We start from the raw sequence: 18,190 nt of genomic DNA, 5'->3' as shown, positions 1-18,190 counted from the left end.
TTTATTTAAAAACTAAAAAAGACAGTTACATTGGGACATTTAAATTTAGATAGCTTTGAAAAACCACTAAGGTTTGATATAAAGCTAACGAGTTCACAGTACAATATAATAAATAATTTTTCATCCAGCAACTGGCCCCACTTTTATGTAGGTACATATATTAATAAATTGAACACCAAATCAACAAAAATCTACCAGAATACTCTAGAATTTTAAAGTTGACCCAGTTGTTGGAAGAAAAAATCTTTAAAAATTAAATCCCGCGACTTGGCCCGTGGACCAAGCTTAAAGTGGGCCAAGTCGCTGGAAGACTCCATAATTCGTAAAGATAATGGCCACTGGGGCAGAAAAGTTCTTGAGTGGCGACCACGGGCCGGAAGACGTAGTGTGGTCACTTAGGTGGACCGACGATCTGGTGAGGGTCGCGGGAAATACCTGGATGCGGGCAGCACGGTACCGGTCGTTGTGGAAATCCTTCATCATCATCATCATCATCATCATCATCTCAGCCATAGGACGTCCACTGCTGAACATAGGCCTCCCCCAATGCTTCCATGTTACCCGGTTGGTAGCGGCCTGCGTCCAGCGCTTTCCTGCTACCTTTATGATGTCGTCGGTCCACCTTGTGGGTGGACGTCGCACGCTGCGTTTTCTGGTACCCAGCCTCCACTCCAGAACCTTGCTACCCCATCGGCGGTGGAAATCCTTGGGGGAGGCCTTTATCCAGCCGTGAACGTCATTTAATTTTGGCTGAAACTAACGTACGAAACTTAATATGCTGATCACACCAAGCTGTGACAATTAGTCGCAATTATTATAATTGATTAATGATTCAATTAATTGCGTCTCTAGCTCATCCAGGTGTGATATGAAAGCTAAATTAGATTTCAACTTAGTACTTACGCTGCGTATTTTGTGTTTAAATTGAAGGGCAAAAATGTAGTAGAATCCCTCTCTAATTAATTATTTATAGTAAACTAGCTTTACGCCCGCGGCTTCGCCCGCGTGGAATTTTGTCTGTCACAGAAAAACTTTATCGCGCGCGTCTCTGTTTCAAAAACCGGGACTCAAACTATCTCTATTCCAAATTTCATCAAAATCGGTTAATTGGTTTAGGCGTGAAAGCAAGACAGGCAGACAGACAGACAGAGTTACTTTCGCATTTATAATATTAGTATAAACACTTACGAGAGGTTAGGACCTGTTAAAGCTAATAAATACCTATCAAGGTATTTTTTAATTCAAAATTATTAATGCCTGGCTCTTTTTCGTTGCCTCAAATACATATTACGAGCTATTCTTTTCTATTTTTTATTCAATATATGAAATAGCCACAAAAAATGTAATATCAATCTTTCTCGGCGATAGGTAAGCGATGGTTTTCGCAATTTCGATTATAATATTTTTTTCATTACACTTAGGAATATTAGTATAAAACTTGCCGACGTTAGAAATGTATTCCTAAGGCTTTATTTACAGCTTTGTGGTAACAGCTGTTTTGTTTGTAATCACTATGAGTTACACATACAAGATTTTATTGTAAACTGGTGGTGTTATTTAAACATAATACAGGGTGATTTTTCAGTCAGTATCCAAATTTTTGTGGTGCCGTGTGGGGACGGCCGTAAAAGAATACTTTTCCCCACCGCCCACAGGAGGCGTGTCGTAAGAGGCGACAAACTCCTGTAGCACCAGACGGGCAGCAGCGTCTGCGTGCGAAACCAAGTAAAAAACTGCGATCGCCAACCCGCCTGCCAAGCGTGGCGATTAGGGCAAAACCCTCCAAATGGTGGCAAAAACAAAAAAACGGCCCCTAGTCCCCGGCGGCCCCACTATCCCGGACCACGGTAGCGGTCACGGTAACGGTGGGGCAAGGGGTGCGAAGAATCCCCGGGGGATGCCAGGCTACCAACACCGACGACCTCTGGCCCTGGCAACCTATAACGCTCGCACACTGCGTACAGACGTGAAGCTAATGGAACTCGAGGAAGAATTGAGCAGGTTACGGTGGGATATCGTAGGATTATGTGAAGTCCGAAGAGAGGGAGAGGACACCATAATTCTCAAATCCGGAAACCTGCTCTATTTCCGGGAGGGCGACCAGCAGTCCCAGGGTGGTGTCGGGTTTATCGTCCACAAGTCCCTTGTCAACAACGTGGTCCAGATCGAGAGTGTTTCGGCGAGGGGGGCGTACCTGATACTCAGAATCACCAAACGGTATTCGCTGAAGGTCATACAGGTATACGCACCGACCACGGAACACCCCGACGACGAAGTGGAGACTATGTATGAGGATATTTCCAGAGCCATACATAGCTCCCGGTCCCATTTTACCGTTGTGATGGGGGACTTCAACGCGAAGCTAGGTAAACGAAGCGATAATGAGCCGAAAGTGGGGCAATTTGGGTATGGAGAGAGGAACGCACGTGGCCAACTGCTGGCTGGCTTTATGGAGAAGGAGGGCCTCTAGATGATGAACTCCTTCTTCAGAAAGCGAAAACAGCGAAAGTGGACATGGCTGCATCCCAATGGCGCTACAAAAAATGAGATAGACTTCATCTTGTCGACGAAGAAGCATATATTCAATGATGTCTCTGTGATCAATTCGGTCAAAACAGGAAGCGATCACCGAATGGTAAGAGGCACATTGAATATCAGACCCAAGCTCGAGAGATGTCGACTGATGAAGTCTACGCTCCGTCCAGCGCCCATCCAACTCCAAAACCCCGAAAGCTTTCAGCTCGAGTTGCAAAATCGTTTCGAATGCCTAGGAGACTGCGAAAATGTGGACGAATACAATGACAGGTTCGTGGAAATTGTCCAAACGACTGGGTCTAAGTTCTTTAAAACCCGTCGTTCAAAATGGAACCAAAAAGATCTCTGACCTCACCAATCAACTCATGGAAGAGAGACGGAACTTGGTTTTGCAGTCCTCTGAAGATGCTGCTCAGTATCGGCGCCTTAACAGACAGATCTCCAAGTCTTTGACTCGCGACCTACGCCAATTTAATACAGACCGTATTAAAGAGGCGATTGAGCGAAACAAAGGCTCTAAAGTGTTCGCAAGAGATCTGTCTGTTGGCCAAAGTCAACTGACCAAGCTGAAGACAGAGGATGGCAGAGCCATTTCGTCGGGGCCGGAGATATTGGAAGAGGTTGAGAAGTTCTACGGACAATTATACACGAGTGTACGCGCACCTGTCACAAATCTAGCCGAAGACCCAAGAGCTAGACTGACCCGACACTATACCGAAGATATCCCGGACGTCAGTCTGTACGAGATTAGAATGGCTCTCAAACAGCTGAAGAACAACAAGGCACCGGGTGATGATGGAATCACGGCTGAGCTTTTGAAGGCAGGCGGAACGCCGGTACTAATGGCTCTTCAGAAGCTGTTCAATTCCGTCATCCTCGAAGGAAAAACGCCTACGACATGGCACAGAAGTGTGGTGGTACTCTTCTTCAAAAAAGGTGACAAAACCTTGTTGAAGAATTATAGACCCATCTCACTTCTGAGCCATGTCTACAAGCTGTTTTCGAGAGTCATTACGAATCGTCTCGCTCGCAGGCTCGACGACTTCCAGCCTCCCGAACAAGCCGGTTTCCGAAAAGGCTTTAGTACCATAGACCACATACATACGCTAAGGCAGATTATACAGAAGACCGAGGAGTATAATCAACCACTTTGCCTGGCGTTCGTGGATTATGAAAAAGCCTTCGATTCGGTCGAGACCTGGGCAGTGCTACAGTCTCTCCAAAGGTGCCAAATTGACTATCGATATATCGAAGTGTTGAGGGGTTTGTACAAAAACGCCACAATGTCGGTCCGCCTCCAGGATCGGGACTCGAAACCTATCCAGTTGCAGCGAGGGGTAAGACAGGGAGACGTCATATCTCCAAAACTGTTTACCACCGCCCTGGAAGATGTCTTCAAGCTTCTGGACTGGAACGGATTTGGCATAAATATCAACGGCGAGTACATCACCCACCTTCGATTCGCGGACGATATCGTAGTCATGGCTGAGACCTTGGAGGATCTAGGCACAATGCTCGATGGCCTCAGTAGAGCCTCTCAACAAGTGGGCCTCAGAATGAACATGGACAAGACAAAAATCATGTCTAATGTCCGTGTTGCACCCACTCCTCTGAAGGTTGGAGACTCTACACTCGAAGTTGTTGACAATTATGTATACCTGGGACAAACAGTCCAGTTAGGTAGGTCCAACTTCGAGAAAGAGGTCAATCGTCGAATCCAACTCGGATGGGCAGCGTTCGGGAAGCTTCGCCATATACTCATGTCCGAAATACCGCAGTGTCTTAAGTCGAAAGTATTTGACCAATGCGTGTTGCCAGTGATGGTATACGGATCTGAGACGTGGTCGCTTACTATGGGCCTCATAAGAAGGCTCAAGGTCACCCAAAGAGCGATGGAGCGGGCTATGCTCGGAGTTTCCCTGCGTGATCGAATCAGAAATGAGGAGATCCGCAGGAGAACCAAAGTAACCGACATAGCTCGCAGAATTGCTAAAATCAAGTGGCAGTGGGCGGGGCACATAGCTCGTAGAGACGATGGCCGTTGGGGCAGGAAAGTTCTCGAGTGGCGACCACGGGCTGGAAGACGTAGCGTGGGCAGGCCTCCTACTAGGTGGACCGACGATCTGGTAAAGGTCGCGGGAAGAGCCTGGATGCGGGCAGCGCAGGACCGTTCATTGTGGAAAACCTTGGGGGAGGCCTTTGTCCAGCAGTGGACGTCATTTGGCTGAAAAGAAGAAGAAGAAGAAGATCCAAATTTTTAGGAGCGACTCAGAATCAGAAATTTACGTAAAGAAAACATTTTTTTTCATATCTAAATATTTTTATCCGCTGCGCGGAGTTAAAAATAATTAAGATAAAATTGTATTTTTAGATTGTAAAATCAGTATTCAAAAATTTTAAAAAAGCTCTACAATTAGGTATACAGGGTGACTGTAAAGTTTTTTGTAAATTGTCGATTCACGTGGCTTTCACGCACGCACACCACATTCAAACGCCGTTAAAAAACTTGAAAACTTCAACAGGGACTTGGTAAAGTTACTTCGCAAGTTTTTAAGTGAAAAGCCATGTTCTGAAAATTCAGGTGCTCCAAAAAATATCGATTTTAAGTTAATTTAGTTAATACTAGCGGCCGCCCGCGACTTCGTATGCGTGGATCCCGTTTTACCCCCTTCATCTATCTTACACGGTTAAGATTTTTTCATACAAATGTTTTTTCCCGCTAACTCCCGTTCCCGTGGGAATTTCTAAATCTACTATAACCTGCACAGGAGTATGAAGAATAATTGTACCAAGTTTCGTTAAAATCCAAACAGACAGACAGACAAAAATTTTACTGATTGCATTTTTGGCATCAGTATCGATCACTAATCACCCCCTGATAGTTATTTTGAAAATATATTTCAAGTACAGAATTGACCTCTCTACAGATTTATTATAAGTATAGAAGATTGGCTTTTGTGTTAATATTGACTTCAGTAGGCACAGTCAGCGTCAAATCGTTCGTAACACCCAAAGTTGCCAATAAGTTCGCAATAAGTCTTTATTGCAATGTTAATAAGGTTGTGTTGGCAACTTTTTGACCACTTTGGATGTCACGAACCATTTGATCCTGACTGTAAGTATGTCACAGAAAGTTCGACTTATGACACTAGTTGTTGTGATTTGGACAAATTACTCAATGTCGTTTTAATCATAGCCTGGTTCACCAAAATCCGTTCAGTAGTTTCTGAGTGTAAACGTAACAAATTAACATTCATCCATTTAAAATTATTGACACATTTACGAGTATAACATACGCAGTATAATATTCACAAACATTACTATGCGGTCTTACAGTGTGCCTGGACGCACATGGTGACACACGAACCAATCACACAGGTCTATTCAATGTTGTGCATTCGATTTGCTGTTTCACTTAAGCAAGCATCGTTTGTGAATACGGGCGTTAGTATAGGAAGCAGGAAGTAATAATAACTTGGATAACATTTTTTAAACTGTTTGATTACTAATTTAATAGACTGACCGCATCAAGCGTTGCAAACAAACCTCAGTCGTTTATGCCAATGCATTTAATTGTAATACGTTTAAGAACTTCCTTTGTAAAATGATAACAAATGAAAAAAAAAATGTAAAAAATCTACGTTTCGTCTATTAATAATATTAATAGACGAAACGTAGATTTTTTTATTATTATCTTTATGATTATGGGCTGTTTTGTACTCCACAAAGGCCATGCCAATTAAAGATACCCCATAGAAATAGGATACTCCATCAAATGGGGCAATAAAGACGAACAAATCTTCTGCCGTTCATGCTCGCTGCAATCGGACAATAGCGCGCCCATGCGAATTTAATGAATGGGCGGGGAACACAGACTAGGGGATAGATAGACGCCATCATTCATAACAATAAGTCACAAAGAGAGAGAGAGAGAAAAAAGAAAGACCAAGAGCCAAAGCACACGATGCATTGCGGCGCCGCACCGCAAAGATTTCGCAATATCGCGCGATGTGCCCGCCACAGATATTTCTATGTTAGACGACGCAGCGACACCGCTCCGGCGTCGCACCGCCGCTGCAACGCATCGTGTGCTTTCTGTTTTACATTAAGCGAAGCTGGCTTTTCCAATCATGAACTGTCATTTATTTCTATCTCAAACGTCTTACTTGTGGAGATCCAATACTTTCATGTCCTTTTGGGCATTTGTCATCCAGATGGTTTGAAGTCTTTCCCTTTCTTAGGCGATGGATAGGATCGTCTGGTCTTCTCACGCTAATATTACCAGTGCAGTTAGTAATTTGTTTTTACACAAATTACTTTAGCCCCTCGCTCGTACTAAGCTAAATGCTTGTGTAACGAGTGGGCTCACCACAATAGTCAAGCGTCAGGGGGCTTCGAATCCGCGTTCCTCAGATAACGAGTTGGCCAGTCCGACTTCACCGTTCGGCTATCGTGGCTTCAAGATATATTTATTACTGTCACCATCACATGTGAGTCTACAGAGTCTTTCAGTGACTTGGCCCACTTTTAGCGTGGCCCACGGGCCAAGTCACGAGATTAAATTGTCAAATATTTGTTCTTCCAGTAACTGGGCCCACCTTCAATGTTTTTATTAATAAATTAAACGTCGAATCAATAAAAATCTAAGCTAGAATCTTAGAGTGGGTCCAGTTGCTGTTAGAAAAAAAAATTTAAAAATCAATCCAGCTACTTGGCCCGTGGGCCAAGATAAAAGTGGGTCAAGTGACTGGAAAATTCAGTCTACAGTCGTAAGTAGTCTACAGCGGCACGAAGATGGCCGTCCAAAGAAGGAATTGAATGGGAATTTCCTACATTTCTGAGAAACTCTTTCGGAGTCAACCTCGCTGTTCGATGTTGTTTTTCACCTAGTCAAGGACTGATAAATAAATTGTTGCTTGTCAATAGAACGCTTTTCCTGCATTCTATTCCTAGATAGATAGGATAATAGATACTCTTTACAGTGACATATTAAAGAAATTTAAACTTTTAAACGCTGCAATAAACACGATCTTTTGTTAGGATACGATTTCTTTCAGATATCTCAAACTTTTCTACATTATAAGAGGAAAGATTTGATGATAAAATTGTTTGTTTGTATTGAATATGCTCGGAAAATACTGGACCGATTTTCAAATTCTTTAAATTTTAGAATTCTACATTATTTCTGTTGAAACTCGGCTAATGTTAGAGCAACTTTTATGGCTTATTAAAATGCCATAGAGCATTTTTCGTTTAATTATAAATGTTATGGAAAAAATCTCAACTAGAGGTAAGTACTTATTTCTGTTTATTTCTGTGCGGATTCTCAGTTGGTGTAAAAACACAATGATTCAAATAAGGTTAAAGGTCGCAACATTTTCGCCAGACATTGTTCAAGGAAAAAACACCAAGCAAAATAGCTCTTCCGAAAACAGCTGTTTCCGGGAAATCTATTTTGCATAAATCTAACTCGCCAATCAATTTAATTTTACCTCGAAATTACAATAAGAAGAGTATAGAGGTCAATTATTGACAAGTAAACTAGATAAAAATATGCCCGTGGTGAAAATTATTTGAAAAATATTTCCCGTCATGGCAACATTGTTTTTTCAGTTCGATAATATCAAACTGAAAAAAAAATATTTACTTTTTTTTGTGTCTGTGTTGTGTGGTGTATTCTATGTTAATACATAGTAGTGTTAAGCTTAATGTGCAAATGCAGGCTTTGAACAACTTGAAGGAGTTTGTATGAAGCACGTCGACGCATTTCTGTCAGGTAACTATAATTACATGATGCAATAATAGAGTGGTACCTATTGTTCAGTACTTAAGATACGCGACTCAAAACAAAGGCCCCAGTTATGTAACTGACGTTTAATTTATTTAGTTTCATGCAACGACCCCCTCGTTTGTCGTCAGTTGAGTGATGGGACTTGTGTAGATGAGATATCGAGTGCTAGGGATGGGGTTCTATTTGAAGGACACATTATCGCAGTAAAAAAATCGATGTTTATTTTTAAACAGAAAAGTGAGTGAAGATTTTTGTTAGTCCTTCGCGCAAAAACTATAGGACGGACTTGGATCATAAATAATATGTCCATGAAGTTATTTAAGATGACTAGTTAGACACCAATGCTCTGCCAACAACAAAATTGACCAGAAATGTTGTCTCCACTGTTGTCCCAAGACCTCGATGGATCTATAACATACTTAAATTCAAATTCAAATATTTGTTTCCATAATTTTGGGTTAACATAATGGTATTAAAACTAGTATAAATGTTATTTAGCTATAAACATGAAGTCACTTGACTATCATACTTCTCGAAGTCTCATAAAATTTAACAACAATGCGAATAGAATTGTAAAGAATGAAAGTTTTCCACATTTCTATACAAATTACTACCGCTCTACCGCGTACTTACCGCGGCGATGGTACGAGATATCAGACTTTTTGGCATTGATTCAACAAAAAGCAATTTTAATAGACATAGCTCGTGAAATTGACAAAAAGTGGTATTGCAGAACTGAAGGCGTAGGAGCATAATATCCGTTCTCACCATCAATCCCTAATTTTTAAGTGACCCCTATGAAAACAAAATTCATGTTTTGTGTAACCATAGGGGTGACTTAAAAATACGGATTGATGGTGAAAACGGGCATGACCACGGGCTATAGTGTAGGCAGGCTTCCCACTTGGTGAACCGACGAGCTCATGCGTAACCCGTAAGGCCCAGTTTCCACAAAGGCGAAGTAAAGCGGAGCGGAGCGAAGAAGTGTTTTGAATAACCAATCAGACTTCATTATTTCCACTTCTTTTTACTGCTCCATACAGTTCCGCTCATATGTTAAGCGGGCATTTAACTCTATTAATCCGATTGCCTATTATTATTAACTAGCTGTGCCCGCCACTTCGTACGCGTGAAAACCCGTTTTCGCAACATTTTTCGTTTTTGCTCTGCACCTATTACTCGTAGCGTATGGTAGGTATATAGCCTATAGCCTTCCTCGATAAATGGGCTATCTAACACTAAAAGAATTTTTCAAATCGAACCGGTAGTTCCTGAGATTAGCGCGTTCAAGTAAACAAACAAACTCTTCAGCTTTATAATATTAGTATAGATAAATTATATTATTTACCCCCGATCTTATAAAACAGGAATCTCTCTTAGATTAGGGTATATGGTGTCAAATCACTGGCCATAATTCAAATGAAATGTTTAGATCCTTAATCAACGTCTCGGTCAATTAATTAGAATCCATCAGACGTCGAAATAAGCTTTACGCTCATTCAATAAGGTCGGGTTTTGTAAATCATGTTATGGCTTGTTAATTTAGCATAGTTTTGTTCCACGGTTAAGGCTTGGGCCAACTTTTGGGTGTGGGTCATGTCAATAGCACAATTTATGGGGGTTTTCTGAGTTGTTTCCTTTGTTTTCTTTTTTCTACTAGTTTGTGTTTTTCAACAAATAAGGTGACTTTAGCAGTTCTACTAATCCTATTCGCTCTAGGTAAATATCTATTTACCTAACTAATAGGCAGATACCTATCTACGACGGGAGCTTGGTGACTATGATACAGGTTTTAACCATCTTACAAATTAATCAAACCGGAAAAGAATCGTAATCGTATCAACTTGAGGCGGTCAGTATTCTTTGTATTTTTTTTTTTTTTTTTTTTTTTTTTTTTTATGTGATAGGAGGCAAACGAGCAAACGGATCACCTGATGGTAAGTGATTACCGTCGCCCATAGACACCCGCAGACCCAGGGGCGTTACAGGTGCGTTGCCGGCCTTTAAGGTAAAGATACGCTCTCCTCTTGAAAGCTTGCAGGTTGTATCCGTCCGGAAACACCGCAGACGACAGTCCATTCCACAGTTTGGTTGTACGGGGCAGAAAGTTTCTAGAGAAACGTACTGTTGTGGACTGCCAACCATCTAAGTGATGGGGGTGGAAGTGCTGTCGGGTAGATCGGTGGCGAAAAGTGGCGGCAGGAATAAGTCCGGATAATTCTTCGGAGCACTCCCCGTGATACATGCGATAGAATATGCACAGTGAGGATACATCTCTACGCAGCGCCAAGGGGGGGTTGTATCCAACAGCAACTCACACCTATCCGCACCGTAACGTAAACGCCTCGCCTCGCGGTTGACAGCGCGCGAAAAGCGATGACAGCTCGCGAATGGCGATACGGTGTTGATCTTTTTCCGAGTTGATAAGTCTACTATGACTTTAAAGCCTTGTAAAGATGTGTCGTTATGGGTTTTTGAAATAACGAAACGCGACGGTTTTCGAGTCACGAATAACGTTTTCAAAACTAGTTTTTTTTAAACGAAGTTATTTCCACAACGCTCAAGCAAGAGTGATAATAATAACGTTAGGTGTTTGGTTAGCTGCAAGGCCTTTAGGAACTTATGACCTTCAAAATAAGACTCAAATTCGATTGAATATCTAACGTACGACGAAGATTATACCTATTTCATCCACACTTATGTTAACGTCCTATGGCTTTCTCACTCGCACACGCACTCGATTCGTTGCGATCCTTATTACAAACACCATACATTACTCGCTTTACTCCTTTAGGTTACAAAAAATATGTTTAAGAATCGTCAATGTACGACGTTGTCCTCAAAACTGTCATAACGAAGCAGGAAACACGTTATTTTTTGTGTCAACCAAACATCTACCTTATGTTGTTTGCTTAAGAGTGAATTCAGTTTAGCTTTAGAGCGTTGTGGAAACAATCGTGTTGAATAACGAAGAGATTCTAACGTTGTATGACGTTAAGAAAAAAACTAGTTTAGGCGTTTTTGGATAACGAGTGATCACTGGTCAGGCTAATCACTCGTTTAATAACCAGTGATAACGAATAACGCCCATCGCTAAAGCCTTGGGCAGACCAAACGCGGGGCAGTAGCAGCGCAGTTTGAATGCGGGCCCGCGCAAGTTGTAATACAAGAAACTCTTTGAAGTATGTCACACCAAATTTGAACGCGGGCCCGCGCTCCAACCGCGCCGCACTGCAACTGCCGAAATACAAAGGAGGCGGCGCGGGTGGAAGCGGCGCGAACGCGTGCCAGCGCTGTTGTATTACTATGGCGGCCATATTAGCGGTTTTCAAATATTTAAATTTTTGACAACCGCCCGCGTTGCAACTGCTTTGAAACTGCGCTGCTTTCGGTGTGCCTCAGCCGCGCTGCAATTGACCCGCACTGCTTCTGACCTGCGTTTGGTCTGTGGAAGCCTTTACACTTGTTGGAGGTAATAAGTATAGCATTTTTCCTGATTGGTGGCTGAGGATTCCGGCTGACTTACTTCACCTTCACTTTCCATCAAGTGAGATGCAGGCCAAGAGCTTCCACTTGTGGTTCAAAAGATACCGATTCTTAATCAAACTTTCAGTACACTTTATCTTTGTATTAGCCAGATTATATTTAGATAGAAGGTTCATTAGTCCGTTTGATACTTCAATCTAAGCATCCATGATCGCAGTATTCAACTTTGTATTTACAAACCGAGCCTCGACTTACGCAAATTAAAAGGCATTTCTAATCTCCGCTTCGCGAAACCTTAAATATATTTTCCATTTCCCTTGGGGGAAATATTAATTGTGAATATTTTATGTCATCTCAACAAAAATGCTATTTATAATTTGGAATTCTGACCTGAGGAGGAGGGAAGAGCGCCTTATCGCCACACCATACCTGAAAATAAAAAAATATTGTTATTTGCTGAAACAAGGCATTTCAGTACAGTATCTAGGTCTACTTTAAATGAAAATGGTGTAAATGTTACGGTTAATGTGATAAATTGAAAATTATTAATAATAACCGGTTATTATGAATAATTACCGACAGTCGCGGTAAAAGTGATAAATTAATCACATTTAACAGTGATTATTTAATAATTCAACCTTAGTACTAACAAATTTCATAAAAGAGAACAACATCTTGTGTACGTGCTCGTGTACAGCCAAACTTTTGAACGTTTTGATATCATATATTAATATAATTTGGCATAATGAGTTTGGAATTTTTCTTGCATAATATTACTTTTCCATGATGCCTATAACATAATGTTTTGATTAAAAGTGAAAAATAGGTTGAGGTGCGGCGGGGGTGGCCCTTGGGCCACCCCTAAGCCGCCTATTTAGTTTTATACACACATAAATGACCTCATATTAATCACATTTACCAAATCATGCGGTAATTATTCATAATAACCGGCGATTATTCATAATTTTCACATTTATCACTTTGACCGTAACATAAAATTCACTCACGATCTCTCTCATTTCGTTCGTTTCAGACGAAAGACGTCCACTGCTGGACAAAGGACTTTCTTAATTACCAAAGGCAAAATGAAGGATCAGGCATTGGCTTGGCACGCATTTGTGACCCATACTGAAATAGGGATGAAAACTACATATTATTATTATCCTGTAAGTCCTTTACCGGGACTCAAACTACACTGGTCATCATAAAAATCGACCCTCCCGCGACAAGCACTTTCAAACGTATGCATCCCCACTTCCCACCAATATTACTATACTATATTACCTTTAAAAGCCTAGTTCTAAACTTCATTTCATTAAAGGAAAGGTTTTTACCCCAAAAATGTGTCTGTAGAAGAATCCAGAGTCACTTCTTCAAAAAATAGGTAGTTACGCTTGAGCCAACTTTTATGGCTATAAAACTGTTAAGTTGGGATTAATCGCTATCCATCTGTTAACCGATTGAGTCCCAGACGGCATTAATTAATGTCATAACAATTGATTATCTATCTATTGTGTCTAGATTCGCGGAGCTTGAAGGATTAAAGAGGACACGTGAGATCATTATTTGGTTTTATAACCATAAAAATTGGTCTAATTGATCCCAGAGGTGAGCCCAAAGTGAGGTCTTTTTTCAAGTTTTTCCAGTCACATTTATTGTATTATTATGTTAATCGTTTATTAGGAAATTAATTAAATGTGTTTTTCTTTAAGGATATTTATTGGGCTTTCAAATAACACCAATATTGTTGGAGCACCATGATTGTGTCAGTAGAAACGAGTTTTCCTGTAAAACGTAGGTGGGCCGATTTTTGTGATGACCATATATCTTTACCAAGTTCATCAAAATTGGTTCTGTGGCAGCAGCAAAATGAACGCACATCGTTGAATAGAGCTCTGTGATTGGTTCGTGTGTGACCCTGTGCGTCCACGACCACTGTGAGACCTCATAGCTATGTTTGTGACTAAGAGCGTAAGTGTGAAAGTGTAACAAACAGACAGAGTTACCTACTTTCACAATTAAGGCCCGATTCGACCAAACTTTTATGCGAGAATGAAGTAGATTTATTATGAGATAATGATTATTGTTTGGTCGAATCCACCCTAAGTATAATAAGAATAGGGATACACTCGTATATTGCGTAGAAACTAATTTAGAAAGTAGGTTATATACCCATCAGCTCACTAAGCCCTAAATCAATCGCAATAAAGGATTTATAGCCTACAGAAGAAACTTACAGAATCCCTCTTTAATTTTGTTGCCTAACTGGCTACTATAAATCATCTAGAACTCACCCTTGTCAATAACCAATCAGACTTATTCAATTACGTAAACAGTGGGTAGCTGATCAACCTTCCAAAAATGACCACTTTCTTACGGGATTTGCAGCTTTATTTCTTTAGTGCTAAATCCCAGAATTGTGGACGTTGGAGTGAATGTGTTGACTATGGAACATGTGGTTTCATTTTCTTACCCTTTCGATAAAAGGATATACCTAAATCATAGGAAAAAGGTCGACTTTCTTAAGAAGTTCGAAAGAGATGTATTCACCATCACGTCCAGAATAAGCATTTGTGTTGAAAAATCGAATACTAAGTACTTCATACATCATCATAATTTCAGTCACAGGACGTCCACTGCTGAACTATCCCACCCCCAATATTTTCAAAAAACAAATAAATCCGGGTCGAGAATGTAGACCATATTGTTCTTGAACCTCTAGGAAAAAATCCCAGTACTTAGTCCTATCATGGAACTACTCCACTGGGAATACACGTTGGCTGGTTCGATTTTCCCGGAAATTAGTCTGGGAAAATCACCGATGTTATCGCTTTACTATTGTACTCCCAGCCTCTACCCATACACCCTGTATACTTACCCTGAAGCTTACAAAATAAGGCTCTTATCTTATAGGATCTCGGAAAATTGAATAGTTCCCGAAGAGATTAAAGTGGACTATTAAGTTTATTACAAAAACATCATAAACTGCGTTACGACGAAATCTAATTTATGACTAGATTTTGCCCGCGGTTTCGCCCGCGTGAAATTTTGTCTGTTACAGAAAAACTTTATCGCGCTTGTCCCTGTTTCAAAATCCGAGACAAAAACTATCCTATGTCCTTTCCCGGGACTCAAACTATCTGAGATAAATTGAATTTTAAAAGCTACCAAAATCTGCAGTTTTGAAACTTACGGACGAACGAAGTGATACCACAAAGGTTCCTACGATCGTGCTATACGATCCTTTTCCGGAACCCCAATAAAATGGACTCACAAACGTTTCTGTGAGCTGCCTTTTTAATGGCTTCCAAGACTGCATTGTTCCGAAAGCGACGGAATATAACGCGAAAAAAGAAGGTAAAAATATTTGTATTTTCGGTATAAAAAGTCGGTAACACTGCGTCTTGCTGATGATGTAACATAATTTATTTTTTCCATTTAGTATTTTTTAGAAGAGGTCAATTGTTGAATCCGACACCCTGGGCACATAACATTATTTTCATTCAAAATACCTCCTTGTCTAAAGACGAAAGTCTACAATCAGTGTGTGTTATAAGAATTTAAACTTTCGCGTTTCATTTCAACTAAAATAGAGAAACACGTGTCTCAACGCTTCGTCGCGTCAACAAGCTGAAACTTTAAGCTGTTAGTACTTAAGTATTAACTCATATAAAAAATGTCGAGTTGAGACCCTTGTTTCTCTATTCAGTGTGTGTTACCTACCATTGATGAAATTGTCTTCTAAGGCCCAGAACAAATGGTGAAACGCAACTGCAACGAAACTGCAATTGCTAGTTACTTTTGAGTTGCATTTAAGTTTCTGCCATAGCGTCCGTTGAGAGACCACACATGACGCGACTAGTTTGAAACTTTCAGTTTCAGTTTCATTCATCAGAATCATCAGAAAGTTACAGTTTCGTTGCAGTTGCGTTTCACCGTCTGTTCTGGGCCTATGGTTCTAATTAAATCTTTGCATTCAAAAATTTACAATTGCGGCCCAGCGTACCTGGAGAGATTCTCTTAAAGCAAACCATAGAACATGTCAGAGATTCATGATTGTTTATGTTCTCCCTAGGGCCTTAACTTTTTCTTAAACAAAACTAGAGGAATGTTGACTTTGACACATCGCCTCATTTACATTCCACGCATGCGTCTCGTCGAGCTTAATTTATACGTCTCCCATAAATCAAGCTCTTCCTTATTATGGAACCACTTTAAGGTGAAAAAATAAGGTACCTAAAGAGTATTTTATGGTGTTTTCCTATTTATTTGTATACCTTAACAGTGACGTGGTCATATTACTAGATGACTAGCTTTTGCCTTGTGTGGTCATGTTACTAGATTAAGTCATTGAACGCCGAGACGCTAGACACAATGGAAATTGTATTGTTCGAGGCTCACCGGTGAGCCGCGTGGCGTCCAACGTGTTAGGTTAATCGTTTCATCAAAATCCGTCCACTCTTCCATCCTCATAAACTTTCACACGACTGCACAACTCGGATCTAATTTAATCTTTATCTTTTTTTTTCATCTATAAAAGCGAAAGGTCACTGACTGACTGACTGACTCACTCACTCATCACGAAATCTCAGAAACTACTAGTGCATCGGGGTTCCTTTTGGAACGTAGGTGTTCACTAAGACGGGATTTTGCAAAATTCAATCCAAGGGCGTAAAAAGGGGGTTGGAATTTTGTATGAAAGTTCTCTGTTTTTGATGTAAGAGACTTGCAATTTAAAATGCATGCTCTCTAGATGCTAAGATCGGATTTTACGAACCTCCAATCTGAGGGTCTTCCGCCAATACAAGCTATTGCTATTCTGCGACGGTATTTCCGTGTTAAGTGTGGCAAAGGCCTAAGGGGGTAAATTGGGATCCACGCGTACGAAGTCGCGGGCGGGACGCTAGTCTCATCATAATTTCAACTTCAGGACGTCCACTGCTAAACATAAATTCCCCAAAGATTTCCAATGACCGGGCTTGCGCTGCCCGTATCCAAATGCTTCCCGCGACCTTCACCAGATTGTTAGTTCACCTATTAGTAGGCCCGCCTACATAATAGGCTAGATGACAAAATTTCAATTATTTGTCCGTCAGACAGATAATTAGAAAATATTAGTCTCATATTTTTTATTTTCTTTCATAATTAAATAATAACAGTGCTACATCGAGTTGAAATGGCGCGATACGTCACGCTTGAGTAGAATTTTTACTCAAAAGTGACACACGCGACATTTCAACTCAATATAATACCTACTGTAATTATTCGATTACGGAAAAAAATAAAAAATATGCGTCTAATATTTTCTAATTATCTGTCTGACGGACTAAATAGAATTTCGATTTCATTACCCAGTCATCATCCCTCCGGTCCGTGTTCGCCTCTTGAGAACTTAATTTTACCAACTTTTTACCAGCGAACATTTCAGTTTAATTTACATGAATGTTTTGTCGGCAGTCGGTGTCGGTGACGGTGTCGGTGCTGACGCTGACGTTCATCAGCGTGGACCGCTGGTACGCCATCTGCTTCCCGCTCAAGTTCAAGTCCACCACCGGCCGCGCCAAGACCGCCATACTTATCATCTGGCTGCTGTCTTTGCTGTTCAGTAAGTATCATCATTATTACGTTATTTAGTCTCCACTAGTACGACCACTACAACTATAGTCTGGTCGCCGAGCACGTGGAATTTTGTCCAATGACCCCAAGCTACCCATCCTTATCGCTCGCGCGTAATTATATTGCTGTCGCGCTCGCACACTCACTGCTGCCGCCCGTCGCACAGTGGCGACAGCAATATACGCGCGAGCGATAAGGATAGGTAGCTTGGGGTCATTGGACAAAATTCTACGTGCTCGGCGACCAGACTTTACGAGTGCATTGGACCTCTTCAAAGTGACAGGCATTTACAGGACAGGTATGACTGTCATCCTAGACTGCATCGTACTTATCATCAGGTATGATTGCAGTCAAATATCTGCCTTGTTCTGCATAAAAAACCATGTCTATTAAACCTGAGGTGGAATTCTGATTCAGAATTTGGCCTCCCCAAGATAGTTTAGAGAATTCATGTTTGCATATTTGCCATTAGTCGCCTTTTACAACATTTATGGAATTGGGAAGAGTTCAAAAGTGTATTTAACATTACTCCTCCTACTACTTCGGGACAAAAATGTGGGCCATTGCTGTAGTAAGTCATTGATTAGAATATATTGGGCTCAGTCTGTTAATTTCCATGGTTCAGTGCTGGTCTAGTGAGATTAATAAGAGCTAAGTCAGTCTTACAAATAATTTCGTTCAATTTGGCATGAGTACATGACTGCGTGATCCAACTACGTGCGATTAAATCCACTATTTTCTTCACAGAAGAAAGCAATTTCA

At 40.9% G+C, this 18,190-nt stretch overlaps 1 protein-coding gene across 1 annotated transcript in view; it reads left to right on the top strand.

Moving 5' to 3' along the window:
- LOC135082873 (orexin/Hypocretin receptor type 1-like) overlaps positions 1-18,190 on the top strand; it is a 181,063-nt gene that overhangs the window by 126,650 nt on the left and 36,223 nt on the right. The window contains exon 3 of the mRNA XM_063977637.1: positions 17,270-17,417. Within this exon, the coding sequence (XP_063833707.1) occupies positions 17,270-17,417 (148 nt within the window). The remainder of the gene's footprint in view (positions 1-17,269; positions 17,418-18,190) is intronic.

Source organism: Ostrinia nubilalis, chromosome 22 (genome assembly GCF_963855985.1).
Source record: "Ostrinia nubilalis chromosome 22, ilOstNubi1.1, whole genome shotgun sequence".
Taxonomy (NCBI): Eukaryota; Metazoa; Arthropoda; class Insecta; order Lepidoptera; family Crambidae; genus Ostrinia; species Ostrinia nubilalis.
Note: the sequence above shows the minus strand (reverse complement) of the source record. Positions and strands in the feature narration are given on the sequence as shown.